This window comes from Lacerta agilis, chromosome 14 (genome assembly GCF_009819535.1).
Source record: "Lacerta agilis isolate rLacAgi1 chromosome 14, rLacAgi1.pri, whole genome shotgun sequence".
Taxonomy (NCBI): domain Eukaryota; kingdom Metazoa; phylum Chordata; class Lepidosauria; order Squamata; family Lacertidae; genus Lacerta; species Lacerta agilis.
Genome location: NC_046325.1, coordinates 16,032,487 through 16,049,523, shown reverse-complemented (window position 1 = coordinate 16,049,523; position 17,037 = coordinate 16,032,487). Strand labels below are relative to the sequence as shown.

General features: G+C 46.7%; 1 protein-coding gene across 2 annotated transcripts; it reads left to right on the top strand.

Moving 5' to 3' along the window:
- The first annotated feature begins 8,087 nt into the window (after nucleotides 1–8,087).
- Nucleotides 8,088–13,916, top strand: LOC117059354 (germ cell-specific gene 1-like protein). Of its 2 annotated transcripts, XM_033171017.1 has the most exons (5): nucleotides 8,088–8,452; nucleotides 9,101–9,148; nucleotides 10,889–11,041; nucleotides 12,232–12,343; nucleotides 13,552–13,916. In XM_033171017.1, exons 1-5 carry the CDS (start codon nucleotides 8,143–8,145, stop codon nucleotides 13,898–13,900), a joined length of 972 nt encoding a protein of 323 aa, XP_033026908.1. In that variant the 5' UTR covers nucleotides 8,088–8,142; the 3' UTR covers nucleotides 13,901–13,916. The 2 variants fall into 2 exon arrangements, with proteins under 2 accessions (XP_033026908.1, XP_033026910.1); XM_033171019.1 differs by lacking the exon at nucleotides 10,889–11,041.
- The last annotated feature ends 3,121 nt before the right edge of the window (nucleotides 13,917–17,037 follow it).

The following is a 17,037-nucleotide window of genomic DNA, read 5'->3' as shown; positions in this document are numbered from 1 at the left end:
GAAAAGCAGCTTAATGCTCTGTGTGTGTGGGTGTGTGGGTGTGTTTGTGCATGCCTGAAGAATGGTTAATTTCAAAACATGTCCTTTCCTTCAGGTTCTCATTCCACGGCTGAACACCTTCTCCGTGAGCACCTGCCTTGCCGCCCAGATGCCCACTGGCGAAACACAGCTGCCCCCCGCCTTCCTGAGCCTTCCTCGTGGCTCCTTGCTGCTATGCTCTTTATGGCAATGTTGTCAAAAGTCATGGGCTGAAAAAAACAACAACAAACCACTTTGATTTTCAGCATTGGTCCGCGCGCGTCTGTGCACAGTGCTCCTCTGCCTCTGCAGGGGGAGCTCTGATGTTTCTTGGGGCTTCCTTTTCCACTTTCTAGAAAGGAGATAACGCTTTCTGACCTTTTCTTGGACTTTGGCTCCTGCACCCGAGGGTTGCGGCGGGTACAAATTTTATTTGTGCTATCTTGCCTGTTGATTCTGTATTGCTTCTAACCCAGCCAGATGGGCAGGGTATAAATAATAAAAGTATTATTATTATTATTATTATTATTATATTATTATTATTAACAAAGGATGACTTAATGACTGTGAACAGGTAGTTGAATGGGTATAACGTAAAAGCTCAGTGATTGCTGAGCAGCCCTAAGTGATCGGGGGTGGGGGCCTATGAAGGGTACTTTGAATAGTAAGTTTAAGATGTTTCAGTGGATATTATCAGTAAGTGCAGGCTTGAGTGTTGATCAAAATGCTTTGGATACATTGGCTCAGGTTTTGACCAAAAGGAGCTAACTTGGGGAGGGGGGGGTCATTAGAAAGGGGTTGGAGTCCTTGATTTCTTGCAGTTTCTAAGCCTGGGGCTTAGATTGTAGATTTCTTGGCAATTATATTTTAATGCATCATTTCCCCCCCACCCCGGCTAACTCTCAGGATTTGCTATTTAAATGGGAATTATGTAGAAGACGCCCCACCAGACGTTGCTTCTTCTTCTTTTCTTTCCCCCAGGAAGAGGCTAATGGTAATCACATTTGGGCAATTTCAGGTTGGCACAGTTCAAGTTGATTCGGAACGAAAATGCTTCTCTCTATGTCACATTGGATTTTTTTTTTTTTAATGATAAGCAACTGGATGCGAAAATGGGCCAGATTTCCTGATGCAACTTGGTAGGACCTGCCGACAAACAATTCGGAATGAATGCTCAATAAACAGGCAGCATTCCATGGAGAGGAATGCTCCATGGAAGATGTCTGGAAGCGACCTTACAGAACAGACACCGAAAGCAGCTTCAGGTTCACTGGGGATAATTCTGGAACCTGACCTTATGACTGAGATAAAGCAAGACAGAAATGAAGCTGCATACCCTTTTACTAAAGTGGGCTTATTTGTGGTGTTCACAATTACTAAATTTATTGTGGAGGGGATGTTTGTGTGTGTGTTTCTGCCTGCCTGCCTATCTATCTATCTATCTATCTATCTATCTATCTATCTATCTATCCTTCTATCCTTCTATCCTCCTTTTCCAAGGAACTCAATACAGCAGAAACCATTCTGCCCACCACCACCACTTTTTATCATTACAACAACCTTGCAAGGTAGGTTAGGATGAGAGACAGTGGCAGGTCCAAAGCCATACAGTAAAGCTTCATGACTGAGTGGGTATTTCAAGCTGGGGTGCTAAAAGTCCTACTCTGACACTCTAACCACTGCCCCACTCTTCCTCCCTCTCTCCCTCCCTCAGATTCTAAGGGTTACCTTTTAAGAATCCATGCCAATGCCTGCTTGGAAGGAAAATTGTGGACTTTTAAAGCATGTCTTTAATAACAACCTGTTAACTGGAATTTTAGCAGCTCAAGCTTTCTCCTTATTTTATCTTCATTCCAGGAAAAGCACCATCCTGCTAAGTATTTGCTGGATGAAGCTGATCTTAAAAAACCAAGAGCCTAGAAGTTTCCCTCCTGGCCAGTTCTGAGATGTATGTGGGAGCTTCTCAGTGCCATGGTAGAAATCCCCAGCTTGGAGGTCTTGACTTGCCTGGGGATGGGCCTGAGCTTTGAAGTGGTGAATTTCTTACAGTGGGTGTGATTTCCTTAGGAAATGGCTGCTGTGGTCACAAAGCACAAATTTACAGCTTTCCTCAATCCTGGAACTGTAGTTTTTACGGGTGCTTGGAAATTATAGTTCTGTGATGGTAAACTACAGTTCCCAGGGTTCTTTTTGGGGGATGCATGTGGAAACAGCCGGGCTCTCAATACCCGAGAGCCAGTTTGCGTTACAGCAGCAAAGAAAGGGATCCCTATATGAACAGCTCCTTGATTTTCCTCCCCATCACATATGAGTAGCACCATCGGGGCAGGACCCTCACTCAGCAGAGGGAGCAGAACAACTGGGTTGGCTAAGCACATTTTGAAGAATACACATCACCAGCTGAAGAGGGTCCTCTCTTCCCCCTCCATAACATTAAATCCAGAGCATACACTCCTCTGTCCTTGAAACAATTTATTAGTGATTAGGAGCATCATACCTGAGTTGCTTGGGAATTCTAATAATTCTAATAATCCAAAATCAGCGCTGTGAAATCAGTGGATGAAATAAGTGCTATTTCGAAAGCACTATTTCCGTCTTGATTCAAATGGCATCCAATTGTATCCAGAGCTATGCCTTGATTGTCAGGAGCAAGTCAGCAGTAAAACGCCCGGTGTCAGAGAAGCTAACTCTTTATTCAAGGAACCAAAACAACACAGGCTAGTGATCGCAGCGACTCTTCCCAGTAGGTCTTGCCCCAATGAGGCAGTTGTGAGGACTGAAGGTCCCCACATTATTATTATTATATTATTATTATATTATTATTATTATTATTTATATACCCGGGGGTCTCAGGGCAGTTCACAGAATAAAATCAAGATACAAAACCACAAAATACACCGCTCTATAAGACTCCTCCCCAGGTTCCTTCCGCAGCAGCCTAAGGCTCTGTTGTCTTGTCTCTCTTTGCTCTGCCCTCTTCATTCATCTGTGTTCTGGGAGACCAGAGGTGGGGAGGAGCTGGGTGACAGGAGGAGGAGGACGATTCCCTGGCTTCTTCAGCAGCCTGCCTGCACTATGCCTCTTGACCCGGCTCTGTTTCTGAACTGCTCTCTGCCACAGCCTCTTCCTGCCCACTAAACCCTGTTACCTCTTCAGCTTCCGACATCTCCTTCTCCCAGTCTGCTCCCTCTTCTTCCTCTGACCGCGCATCGAGACCCACCACCAATCCGCTGGCACAGAGCCTTCTTCCCATGGGGGCTCCTCAGCTGGTCCTCTCCCCACTCCTCTGCATCTAGCCAGTCCATGGCATTGATCTCGGGAACCATCATGCCAGATTTGGTTGTGGTCTCTTGAGACGTGCCCAGATGCATAGAGAACTGAAGATCAACTTTCCAAAATACATATAGTAGATTATTACTACTTGTGCCTTCCAAAGGGGAGAGGCTGAAGCTGCTGGTGGGGCATTTGGTGGGTTTCCCACCATCATGTGGCACCTGTCTCCAAAACTGTTTTTCTTCTGCAGGTCATGCCTACAGTCCCCTCCCTGTTCAACCCCCAAAAAAAGCCCAGGGCAGGGAAGAAGAAGAATAGTGACCCATAATCACAACTAGTAATGTCATTAGACATTGGAGTTAACAGTAAGGAAGTGTCTTTTCCTGTGATAATTATAAGGTGTCTTGAGAACTTGAAGGTCCTTCTGGCCCCCAGCTCCTCCTTATTCTCTTAAACTCCCTGTCAAAACAACAACAACCCAGGAATGTGGACTTCCAGCTGAAGTGACCAAACAGCTGTACTGTATAAAAAAGGGAATTCATGCAGGGGAGAGTCATAACCAATGAGACTTGGTAGGGTGAAAGGCAAGGAGACAACCAGTAGAGGGGGCTAGAGCCAATGACAAGGGGAACCAGCTATTTTTTGTCCCCATCCTCCTTCCTATTGGCCCCTACCAGGGCAACACAGAAGAGAAGGAAGTCAAGAGTCGGGTGCTACCCTCTGGACTGGTTGTAAGTTGGTGGCTGACTGGGGGAGGGAGGAACTTTGGTTGGTGGGGCAGTGCGCCAATTACCCTAATGGACCAGTCTCCAGCGGCCATAACAGAGTGCATGCTTTGCAGGCAGAACTGGACAGTAGATGGTCTGGCTTCTTAAGGCAGCTTTTTTACGCTGCAGATGTTTCTCAGCCCTGCTACATGCACAGAAACGCCTTCTTCACACAGCACCATTAAAGATACAGAAGTGTCCGTCTGGTCATCGAGTTGCTGCCTCTAGATTATATTCCCACAACAACCTTGGGAGCCCCCAGCCCACACATCCCTGTTTTCTGCTTGTTTTCTGCTGTTATTTCAGCAGGCGTGTGTACTTCTCTCTCTCTCTCTCTCTACCCTGGAGACTGGAGTTCTGGCTCCCAGCCCATCCTGCTAGATCCTCTGTGTCCTAATTACTTTGCTGTGTTTTAAGTCCGTGCCGGCTGTGGTGCAAGTGGTTTGATTCTCTGTGTTGCTCTTAATGAAGGGGACACACAAAAAATCTCCTTATTGCCAGCTGGGAGTTAATCCCAAGAGACACAGGGTCCCAAATAGAAAGACTGTGAACCCAGGGCAGGGTGACACAGCAGGACGGGTGTGCGAGATGGGGAGATGGGGCCACACAGGGCACAAAGACACACAGGAATTGTACACGCAAAGGGGAAAACAGAATGTGCTGGGCAGACTGAAATTCTCTTTCTCTCTCCCTCTTTCCAAGGGATCTTCATACCTCCTGCCTGCCTATCCACTAATCCACACCTCTTTCTCTCTCATGTATTGACAGACAACGTCTACACCCACCTGTAACATAAAGCATTTCTCTGTATTGGCCTGTCCACTGGTCAGTCTTTCTCTACCCTTCCACACCTTCCTCTCCACACCCACAATCCTTCCGTGCCAATAGATAATTGTCTGTGGAGTGAAATATGACGGTGAAAAGCAAATTAATGAAAAGCTACAACAGCGGTGAAAACTATGAACTTTCTGCATTTCTTTGGTACCCTCTGCCCACAATATTTGTTTTGTTTGCTTAAATACATTAATACACACATGCAAGTGCTGAAGATCCAGATTTTGTTGTGGTGGTGGGGGAATATTTCACTTCTGAAATAATGATCTCTCTCTGTGTGTGTGTGTGACATCGATCAATCCACCCATTAACGTGCACGTCTTCTACTGTTGATCGATCCGTGCCCCATTATCCTCCACCATCATCTCCATACAATTTGCCTTCCTGTTGGCTTCCGTTCCCCTCTCTCCCCTCTTAACAAGCCCCTGTCAGCCTTTCAGCTCTTTGTCTCTCTCTGCCTCCATGTCCACTCCATCCCCTCTGACCCCAGCTGTTCCTTCATCTCCGCATCCAATTTTTCATCCTCTCCTCCTGGCAGCCGGGCGATTGCAGAAAGGGAAGACCAAAGCGGAGATGCTCCCCCTCCCTCCCCTTGCCCTCCCCCTTTATTAGATGCTAATCCCTGCCACTTGGCACTGGTGCCCCCTTGGCACTAATGAAGAGGTTTTTTAATCAGCCGCCACCGCACTTCTCCGCCTGATTCCTATCCCCCCGGGGATGGTGCCGCGCTGGAGGGTGCCGGAGCTCTTCGCTGCTTGCTCATTTATCACACTGCTTATGCCACCTCTCCACTCTGCACAGCCGGATTGGAGAGCAACTCCTGATTCTTCCCTCTGAGCAGCAACTGGGGAGCATTTTCTCACAAGCTGCACACTGCGCCCTTGGGAGCGGCACTTTCCTTCGCCTCTCCCTGCAGAGGGCTCCTTGGCTCCTTTGAAACCTTTGGGGTGGACATGCGCTCTGCGCCGTCTCTTTGCTGAGGAAAGAACTCCAGACCTTCTCTCCAATGACCGTGCAAGTGTGGGCCCCAAATCTGATGTTTTGGGGGTTGATCTCCAGCCATCAGGTCAGCTGAAGGACTCGGGGCAACAACCATACGCCAGCGAAACCTTCTTTGCGAATGATGTTCTTTTGAATCGGTTTGGCAGCCTATCCTGGGGGAAGAAAGTGGATCAAAATACTTGGGTGTTGAACATCAGGTCTTTTCTTCCGCTTGGGTGATTTGGGACTGAAGTGGACACTGTCTCCTTCTGTTGCTGCCGGATGGCATTTTGAGCTTTCCTCAGAGCGCACTTTTTCAACTCCCTCAAGCGACAGACTGAAAGGCCCTGTTCCATTTGAACCCACTGCTGCTTTTGCTCCGGGGTTGAGATTCACCAGACTACTTTGACAAAAGTACCTCCAGAAAGAACCTTTCCTCTCTTCCTTTTCTCTTCTCAGCCTGTTATTCTTCAGCTTTGCACAAACTTTGGGTTTTGTCATCCCTTTCCAGGCAACTGTTTGGCCAGGCAGATCTCAAGACCCTGAAGAGAATCGGCACGGCAAACTTTCGTCTTCTTGCAATTGTAGTGTGTATTTGAACAATAATCACCCTGCTAACTTGCAAGCGTGAACTGGAGGATATTTTTGAAGGAAAAGCGGCGATGGAGTCAGGACAGAAGGGAAGAGATTGGATTCCTTCGTGCCTGAGGGAAAGTGGATTAGAAAATAATTCTTAGACGAACAAACAGCCCTTGGAGCTGTCTGATCCCAAAGAGACACAGCTGACTGACTGGGTGTAGGGGGCAGAGACAGACAGGCTGGATCTGAAGACAGTTTCTAACAGAATTGGAGGGCCAGAAGGAAACTCTTCACAGGAGTGATTGGGATGAAAAATAAGGGACATTTCAGAGGGCTAGTTGGATTTTTGAGTGAGCAGAACCTAGAACTCTAAGCATCGCCCCTTCACCACAAGTGACAGGCATTGTGGGTTGTGAAGACTGCACCTTAATCTGGCTACTCCCAAAAATACCACTGAGGGGTACCAATCTAGAGGGGGGGAAGGGGTGTGAGGTGAGAGGTGCTCGAGACAACAGAACTTGCTAGTAGTAAGTCGTTTTTGGGGAGTCAGGGTTGCAGGCTGGGTCTTCCACACCTTTTTCCCTTCTCAGGGGCTTGAATTTGAGGGGTGGACGAGGCCTTTGAAAGCTCACAGAGCCTTTTCCTCTTAGCAGACAAGCAGAACTGGCAAACCTCAAATCACTTCATGCCTTGTGACAAACTGTAGAGTTGTTTATACAGTCCTCTCTGAGCTGCTAGAAAAGGGGCGAGCTGGGCGTCCACATTTCTTGACACCCCAACCCTAATGGGGAGGTTTTCACTCTTTAAAACTATTTCAGAACGGCTACTGTGCAGCATTTAGACTGCAGCAATTAGACTAAAGTTTAGACTATTTCCACTCTGTCTGTTTAGAAGAGACTTTGTTAGTCAAGGACATGTGAGGGAAAAATCCCAGATGGTTTGCAATTATTTGTGGACTCTAAAAGACTTATTGCACTGACTTTGAACCCATCACTTAAAAAACAAAACAAAAAAACAAAAACCTTAAGGGATTTAAGATTTTAATTTGGAATATTGTTTAATCGGGGCAATGGCCTACAACAGCTTTTTAACAAGACTTGGAAAGGGGTGCTGTTAATAATTAATTAATATAGCTATAAAAAGGGGGAAGGTTAGCAGTAGGAAAATTATGTGTGTGTTTTAAAGTTCTTTTTAAAATACTCAGCATAAACTAGCCAACCTGCTAATAATTACTTTATACACAGATCATTAATTAAAATCTGGAAGGTCTAGGTAGGAATCATGCTGCCTAGCTCCTTCTGTGTTCCTTAGTTCAAACTAATTTCTTTCTGAGGTATCTTGGGTCCCAGGACCCGCCTGGTTCTTAAGCACGACTCAAGTAACTAGTCCCTAAGAGCAAAACGCCAGGCTGAGTTCAAATTATGATTACACCATTTTGTGGTGTAGTGCTTCATAGTGGGCATATTGGATGGGCCACAGCATATGAATAAGGAGGAGAAAATCATGATCAAAAGTGACGCATTCTCTGTAAACGGAGGTTTGTTCAGAATTGGCTTCTCTCCACTAAAACAAGGAACCAGCAGATTTATCCAACAGTAGAACATAGTTTTCGGGGAATTGTGAGCGAATTGGGTGCGGCTTTGGGCCGCAAGACAGACAGACCCTCACATCTCTTGGGAAAACAGGGACGATGATTAAACTGAGCCGAAGGTCCCGCTCAATGCTCTCCTTGGGCCTCAACTCTTTGGCCCTCTGCTTTTCCGTTTCGGCCTTCTGCACCAGCTATTGGTGTGAGGGGACCCACAAGGTGGTTAAGCCCCCCTGCCTCTCGGCCGTCAAGAAGGGGAACTGCGTGCCCATCAACAGCAACGAGACGATGGATGGGAACGTGACCATGGACCCCCACGTGGTCCAGTACATCTGGGAAACGGGCGAAGACAAGTACGCTTTCCGGTATTTCCACACGGGCTTCTGGCTCTCGTGTGAGGAGCATCATGGAGGTATGAAACCAGCCTACATCTCAGAGGAGCAGATTCCATGACAACTGCTATTACTTTGACAGCTAGGTCCCAAGGCCCTCTCCTGTTAGATGGACGAGAGAGGGAGAGGGGGAAGAGGCTTAGGGAGCTGGCAGTGGGGATGTGGAAGGTGGCTGTCAAAGGCCAGCAGAGTTGCAGAATGAGATGAGGTCTCCACCTCTTGTGATCTAGGGCCAGTGGGCATGCATAACAGGCTGCCTGCATTGCACACCATGCAGTTAAAGCACACAACTTTCCCCGAAGAATCCTGGCAACTGTAGTTTGCTCATGACACTTGGCATTGTGGATTCTTTGTAGGGGAAATGTGCTTTAAAATAGTGGTGTAGATGTGGATTCCTAGGCCACCCCATATGTAGTTGGGTTTGTCCTACTCACCTCCCCACTGCCCTGCGGGTTCTTGGGCTGCATCCTGGCTCAAATGAAGCCACCTGCAGTTTAAAAGACAAGTGCGTTCCAAGCCTGGATGGGCAGTAAAGAGTGGGAAGTCCTCTTTCGCTGTGAGGGGAGAGAGAAATCTTGACAAACACAGAAGAATGACATAATTGTCGTGATCCGCACCAGCCTTTGGATAAACTGACGTCGTCTTCTTCCATTGTTCCACCCTTTTAGAGGAGAAGTGCCGGAGCTTCATTGAGCTGCCCCCCGAGTCGGAGAAAGGTGAGATTTGGGGAGGGCAAAACAGGCCATCTTGTTTAAGGGCGCAAACACAAACGGGAAATGGCAGAATTAATAATGCTGTTTTATGTTGAGATGTACCGGTGGCTCATCCGGCTGAGTCCCGTCTGCTGCGGACATCCAAGATGGTGGCTGTCCCTACCTCCTCTTGTGGGAGTGGGTGCCATAGTTTAACTGAGGTATTTATTCACACAGGGCATAGTTTTACTATGGAATCCGCTTCTATAAGAAGCAGCAGAGATGGCTGCCAGCTCTGAACCTTTCCTAAGAGGAGAGGGCTAGACTTATGTACAGCAAAGAGCTACCCACTTCCTGGAAATGACTGGCTTTTGTAATAGAATTTGACACCCCTCCCCCCAAATAAAACCCCACCATAGTGGAAATGCATAGGGCAGAAACATTCTGGACATTGCTAGTCAGCACAATATTTTTAAAACTTCTGTGCATTAGGTTTTCCTCTTGACCTCCTATTATTTATTTTAAATTATGTTCACCCCATAGTGCCTATAAAATATTATGATGTAGTATTGCATCTGTTGCCCGCTGCTAGATGTATGTTTCACAAACACTCGGAAATCACAGGTGGAACCTTTGACACGGGAGTGTTATTTAAAGCCTGGGAGCTAATTAAGTTATCGAAATTAATAACTCAGGCCGAACAATCCTATACTCCAGATACGGCAGGGGGCCACTTAGGTCACCATAATAACACGGGCATAACTCTCACCATACCCTGCAGTACTGGAGCAAAGGGTGACATCTTTAAAAGATCTTACAATATTGGCAACCAGTTGCAGTTTTGGAATATGAGCTTAATGCTAAATGCTTGCATTGGATCTATTTGTTATGCATGAACATTTTACTCCAGCATTGAATATTTTACATTAATTTCAATGACAATGGGAAAACCCCGTGCTCTTTGTTTACCACATTTAAACAAATATGCAGTGTTCCACAGCCCTTTAATTCGCAGGGAAGGAGTACAGCTCTGTGGTAGAGCATGCAGGTTCAATCGCTGGTGTCCCAGGTAGGGCTGGGAAGCCCTGCATAAGCTACTGCCAATCTGTGCAAACAATACTGGCCTGGATGGACCAACAAGTCTGATTCAGCATAAGGCGGTTTCCTGTGTTCCTTGTTTCTCTTCTCTTCTATACAAAAGTTGGCTTTATACCAACTCAGTGGGGTAAGGAACGACCATGAAATCAATTAAAGGTCCTCAGTTAAATGTGCCTACAAAACAGGTCACTGTGATACTCATTATTGCTGAGCACTATTCCCCCCCCCCCCCGTTATTTATTATGTATGAACCGATTCATTGTAGAGTTAACTCCATCCCAAAGGCTTTGCGATGTGTATCAACATGTTAAAAACATCACAAATGTTATAAACAGGAATTTAGGAAGCTGCTGCCATTTGTTGAGCAGGTTTTCACAGGGAAAGCTCCAGGACGAAAACCAGAGTGCTTTGACATGGAGCTTTAAAGCCCAGGCCTGTGCCTGGAAAAAGCAGGAAAGGTCCTTGAGTTAAGCTGCTGGTCCGTCTAGCTCAGTTTTTTCTACCCTGACTGGCAGTGGCCCTACCTGCAGATGCCGGGGGTTGAACCTGGGACCTTCTGCATGCAGAACAGATGCTCTACCACTGAGCTACGGCCCTTCCCCAGAACTCTGTGAGACATATAGCTCGTTTATAATGTCCCACTCACTCACCCATGTTACCTTCCAGGGGTGCTGTGGCTCTCCGTTGCCTCCGAATTCCTTTACATTATCCTGTTGACTGTGGGGTTCCTATTGATGTGTTTGGATGCCGTCTACTATGCCAACTTCATTGATGGGCTCAAGATCAATGCTTTTGCGGCTGTGATCACCGTTCTCTCAGGTATCTCGATCTACCCTGCGCCGCCGGTATCAGCTACTCTTCCCACTAGGTATCCCACACAGCACTCAGACCTAACACTCATTTTGTAAGGAGTTTCACCACTGAGCCTAACCCCCTCCATATAGTACTCGAGATCATGGTCCAGTCATTCCTGTATCATGCTCACATTATAACTAAATGTGTGTAAGGAAGCCTCTCTTTTTAAATGAAAAGTATTTGGGGAGTGATATTGAGTGGGGAAACAGGTGGCAGGCAAAGGATGAAACCCCCCAAATGAAAACAAAAGCCTGCAACCCCAAACTGTTGTAGTTTCTTTATACCCATTTGTGTGTAATGAGCCGTGTCCCCCTCCAAAAAAGGTTACTGCACATGCTTGGTGGTGCAAGCACCACCTGGTTGATGCTTGCCCATGACAGGACCTTCTCAGTGGTGGTGCCCTCCACCATTGCTGAGTCTTTGTCTGTCTCCCTCATTGTTGAGTTTCAGGAGGAATTTTAAAACATTCCTGTATACGCAAACATTTGATAGCTGAAAGATACGCTTCCTGGCAACCCTGAGATCACTGGCCGAAAGACTGTTGCTACACTGGGCTCTTTGGGGAGGAAAGATGGGATATAAATTAAAAAGCACCACAACATTTCTTATTCATGTGCGGTGCCCAGCATGGCACTCTGACAGCTTTGTAAAGGGTAATGCAAGGTAGCTGGCCCATTTCCCAGCATGTGATCAATAGTGTGCGTCCATTGCTAGAGGCAAACAATACAGTGAAATACTGAAGCCATGAGCTAAGCCAGGCCTCAAATGCCTGTCAGTTCATGCATTCAGCAGGATCAAGCCTTAGTATAGCTTTCCCTAGATGGGGATGGAATCTCAAGTTTGAGTGTTTTCTCAAGGACACAATTTCCCTAGCAAAGGAAAACAGCATTTCAGGGATTGATTGATTGATTGATTGATTGGCCCTACCATTAGGCAAAGTGTGGTGACTGCCCAAGGCAGCAGACACCAGGATTCTGAAATGTACAGCCTTACACTTGTAAGTGAAACCTCCATAGTCTGTCAAACTTGATTTCTGTTGGGCCTCCATGGCTCTGCTCCTATTCAGCTCAGACCCCAGAAAGTGGTACCATAGGAATTAAGAGCACTGTGGCTGGGCATATTCTGAGTATCTTTCTGACACCCCTTCCCAACAGGGCTCCTGGGCATGGTAGCCCATATGATGTACATGACCGTCTTTCAGGTGGCTGTGAACCTGGGACCAAAAGACTGGAGACCTCAGACATGGTATTATGGCTGGTCATTTGGGTGAGTAAAGCCAGCATGGGAGAGGAGTGGGGTGTGGGTAGGTTAAATGCAACCTAGGACAGGGCTCCTACACCTTTAATTAAAGCATAGCAGCAGGAATTTCAGCAGCTGTAGCTTAAAGGTACAGGAGCCCCCTTTCCTTTTGCATCCAGCCACTTGGGTGTTGGCATTTGCATTTGAGAGTGGAGTTGTTGCTCTGTCCAAAGATGAAAGGAGGAGGAGAGGATATGGGAAAGGAAGTGGGAAGGGGGGGAGAGACACAATGATGGACAAAGGTGAAAGAGAAGAAATATAAGATGGGAGAAGTTACTGGATGAGCTGACAGTAAATTATTGTGACTGAAAGCATTAGACCTGAGAACCTGTGTTTAGGGTTCCATTCATATTAGGGTTATTTGCAGTTCTGCTACTTCTTGCTTGCTGGTTGGAACTTGGGGGTCAACGTGACACATGTCCCAATCAGTAGTAATACTGCTCCTTCTGCCTTTTCATTCTGGGATTTTTCAGATTTTTCAGATGACAGCTGCTCAGGGGTCACCCAGCAGGGAATCCAAGGCTGAATCTCCCTTATTTACAACACCACCCCATGCTATATAGTAGCAATGTGCCCAATTACCATTTTGTCCCCTCCCCCTGCCCTGCTAAAACCCCTAAATCTGTTAATTTGAATTTTTTCAAGCAAACCCAAATTTGAATCGTTTGTTTTGACACTCCCTCTTCCCACCCCCAATTTTGTTTTAGCTCGGCTCTTTGGAGCAAACCTTTCAGCCTCTGTTTCCCCATCTGGTGTCCGACACCACAAGCAAAGGAAGCCTATGGAACAAAAAATTGGCAATACCTAACCATATTTGGTTGGTTGGATTGTTGATGTCAAAAGGTTTCTGTGAGGGTGAAGAAGAGAGAGGGTTCGGAAGCACTGAACACACTTGACTATGGGACAGCAGCCCATAACATCTCATTTATTGTTTGGTCTATGCTGGTCCTCTTCCTGCTATCTAGACACCAACAGAAGGAGCGTTACATGAATGGATACCCTTTTTTTGCCTTTACCTTACATGAATGGGTGAAGAATTGTGTCAGAACCGGTGTATACATGGAAAATGAGTTGTGGGTAGTCAGTTATCACGAGGGAACTGGATAGATTTGGCAGTGCAAGAATGACCTTGAGACCCATCCCTTTGCACCCCCTCCCCAATTTCTCTCCCACAGCATGGCCTGGCTCTCGTTCACCCTTTGCATGTCAGCCTCTGTGTTGACCCTCAACACCTACACCAAGACCATCCTGGAATTCAAGTACCGCCGGCGGATTTTTGAGAAGCACACGGCGTCGATGGGGAGCAGCAGAGGTCCCGGCTCTCCTGCTCTGGCCCCTGACCTCGAACGCTTCCTCTGGGATAAATATATCTTCAGCGTTAGTGACTCTCTAGACTTCTCCCCTAGCCCGCCGGGCCCAATGGCTCCCGGCAGCGGGCGCAAGGCCTACGCGGGAGGGTATGCTGGGCTCGCAGGAGGTCACAGTGGAGATGCTGGTGACGAGGATGACGGGGAGCCATGCTAGAGAGAGGGAGAGAGAGGGAGAGAGAGAGGTTGGGTGGAGAACAAGACCTCCCACCATCACATCCCTTCTCTTCCATTCGCTCACCCATCCATCTAACCGTTTGTCCCATCACAAATATGCCCTCCCCTTCCCTCTGCTTAGGCAACCAGTGGCCATTTCACAACCTGTGAAAACATTGGTTCTTTGAGGTTGCCATGACTTTTAGGTGGGTAAAAGGGCGAGAGCAGACCTATGGATCAGGCCCATTTCAAACTGTACAAGCAGTTACTTTTGGGGGATGGGGCGGTGAAGACATCATCATTATTATTTTGGCAGCCCTACCAGGAGGCAAGAGAAGGCAGCTGCCTCATGTGGGGCGGTAGAGCGGGAGGTGGGCAGGTCAAACCCAGAGGGCGAAAGTATTAGGAAGCCATTGTGCAGGAACCTCACAGGGACAAATGGAAGCCGTGAAATTAAATCAATGTTGCCTTCTTGTGGAGCGATCCTTCGGTTCAGCAAGGCAACACCAAGAGCTGGCCATGAGATTTTTTCCCTCTAAGGCAAAGGACAAGAGATGGGTCCCCTCCCAATACACTGGCATTTGAATCATTCTTAAAAACTGAGGGGCAGCATCCGCCACGGCACCTGAGGAAGGCAACTTCAGGGATCATGAAGAGGCCTGTCTCTTTACCTCTCAGAACCAGCTGCCTGAGGCGGCTGCCTCACTTTGCCCAATGACAAAATCCCAGAGGATTGTGTGTCCCGATTTTATTCCATTAATGCTGTTCGGATGTTTTCTTCTTTAGGTGCTGACATGCCTCTGGCTTATGGCCACAGATCATGGGGATACCTCTCAGATTGTGCACTGCAGTTGCTCATGGGGAGTGGCAGGAGATCTTGGCCCAATCCCACTGTGACTCCTTGAATTTCGAGGCCCTCTTATGCTTTCTGGCATGTTCTGTGAGGGCTGTGGCTAGTTAGGAAATAGCGACTGTGACAAACTTTCGGCCTTGTTATTTAGGTGCTGCGGCACCCACTTATGTCAGTAGAAACCAACAGGATTTCCTTCTGCTTGCTGCTGCAGTAGAATCGTGTGTATCAGTTGATACCAAGGGCTGTATATAACCATTTATTTATCCAAGGCTGTTTGTGGTGTATATTGGACTTGTTCCTCACTAATCCTGCATAGGGCCTGTCTGTAAACAAGGTTACTAGTATATTACTCAGCTTGCACTTCGCAAAGGTAGATACCGGGCTGCTTCCGTTCGTATTTTGTTCCTGAAAGGGAAAATTCCCACTCTCCTCCATTGCCATCAAATATTCCTATCTACAAATCCCAAGGTCAGCAGAAACTTCTGCAGCTCCCTGTTTTGTGGCACATGTGTAGCAGGCTTATTCTCTCACTGCTGTCAGGAGGCGTTTTGAGCTAGTGTCATAAGGACTTCAGACTTTTTTCCAATAACCAAGGCGTGGAGCACATGTATAATATACTAAACCCCAGCTTTCTCTGTTGTGAAAGCACCCTAACAACTCTGATACCCTCCCCACATCCTGAGGGGATGTCAGCGAGCGAGGCCCAAGTGTCTTTATGTATGTGGCGTGTACAATATGTTTGAGTAGTAAAATAGGTCTTGCCTTGCCCTGTTTTCACATTACCCATTTCAACCAGGCACTGAACTGTCATGGCTCCTTTACAAGGCTCTGGGCAGCCATGGCCCCTCAACATTGTCCCCACCTCACATGCCTTCCCCCCAAAACCCGTCTGCAGCTCTCCTGATTTATCTCATCGGCTTTGCTTCATATAATCTCCCCATGTGTGGGGAATGAGAAGATCAAGAGTTGTAAATTTCTGGTTGATTAAATAAATTAAAGGGTTAATCAGTGTCAGTCTGCTTCGTTTTATAAAGCTGGAGGGAAGAGGGGAGAGTAAATCCATCAAGCCCTGCTTTCTAGGCCCAACGGAGGCAAAGGTGGGAAGGAGGACACTTGGGAGGCGACGGTTCGAATCCCCGCTCGGCCATGAAGCTCAATTCACAGGCCAGTCACAGCCTCTTAGCCTAAGCTACCTCACAGGGTTGTTGTGAGGCTGAAACAGGGAGAACCATGTACTGCTTGGAAGATTAAAGGTGGTATATAAATTGTAATAGCTAACTAACTCACTAAAGTGCCACATGGGGAGGGGAACCTGTGCCGCTGGACCATTCCACCCATGAAGAAAGTTGCAATTCCCAGAGTGGTTTAATAATTGGTCTTCTCTGGGAATTGCAGCTCCCTTAACAAATGGCAGCACACGGCATTCCTTGGGGGAAGCCATGACTGTGGTATATAGCACAGTAATTCAAATGTGTGGTGTGGATTGTGGGAAGCAAGCTCCAAGACCAGCGTTTTATGGGGTTTTGGGGACAGGAATTGGCCCTTAAGATGAGCTGCCTGGATGCAGGCTGGAAGTTCAGCCTAGAAGCCCAAAGCTCTGCGGCTTCCAGGCTCGCTGAGGAAAACAACCCTGGTGGCATGGCAGGTAAAGTGCTATTGTAGCTGGGTGCTCTGCTTTGAAATAGCTTCTCTCCCACTTGCAGCTCCAAAGTGCCGGGTTCGGAAACCGCCGTTGGCTGTTTGTCTGAATAATAGTTGTTATATGGGTGACAATTGAATTATATGTTTTAGATCATTTCTCATATTAAAAACACAGCTCTTTCGTTTTTATCCATTTAATTTTTTTATTTCAAATTTATTCCCCCCCATCTTTTTTAAAAATCTTTTTTATTACAAAAAAGGGAAAAGAGAGAGGGAGAGATAGATAGATAAAGAAAGAAAGAGAGAGAGAGGAGCCGGTCAATAAATACTTGGAAGATGCTCAAAATAAAATAACATTCATAAAATATCATAATAATAATAATAAACACAATGATGACAATAATAATAATAAAATAATAATAATAATTAATAATAAAATGAACCAGACTTGTAACAGATAATAAATTAAAAAATAATAATAACTTACAAGGAAGAAACCTAATGGCTTTATAAATACTGAGGAGCAATGAAGGGCTCATGATAAATACCTGAAACAGGAGTGGGGAGGGTTAACTACAGCCATGAAGGGGTATCAAGAATGGGATGAACTTCTCCATCAAAAATAGTACTGCTCTATTCTGTTT

What these genes read in the sequence shown, in the direction of transcription:
- LOC117059354 (XM_033171017.1), top strand. Translation starts at nt 8,143, where the DNA reads ATGATTAAACTGAGCCGAAGGTCCCGCTCAATGCTCTCCTTGGGCCTC. An exon ending in GCCCCCCGAGTCGGAGAAAG is followed by an intron (nt 9,149 to 10,888) that starts GTGAGATTTGGG and finishes GTTACCTTCCAG; the next exon opens with GGGTGCTGTGGCTCTCCGTT. An exon ending in TGTGATCACCGTTCTCTCAG is followed by an intron (nt 11,042 to 12,231) that starts GTATCTCGATCT and finishes CCTTCCCAACAG; the next exon opens with GGCTCCTGGGCATGGTAGCC.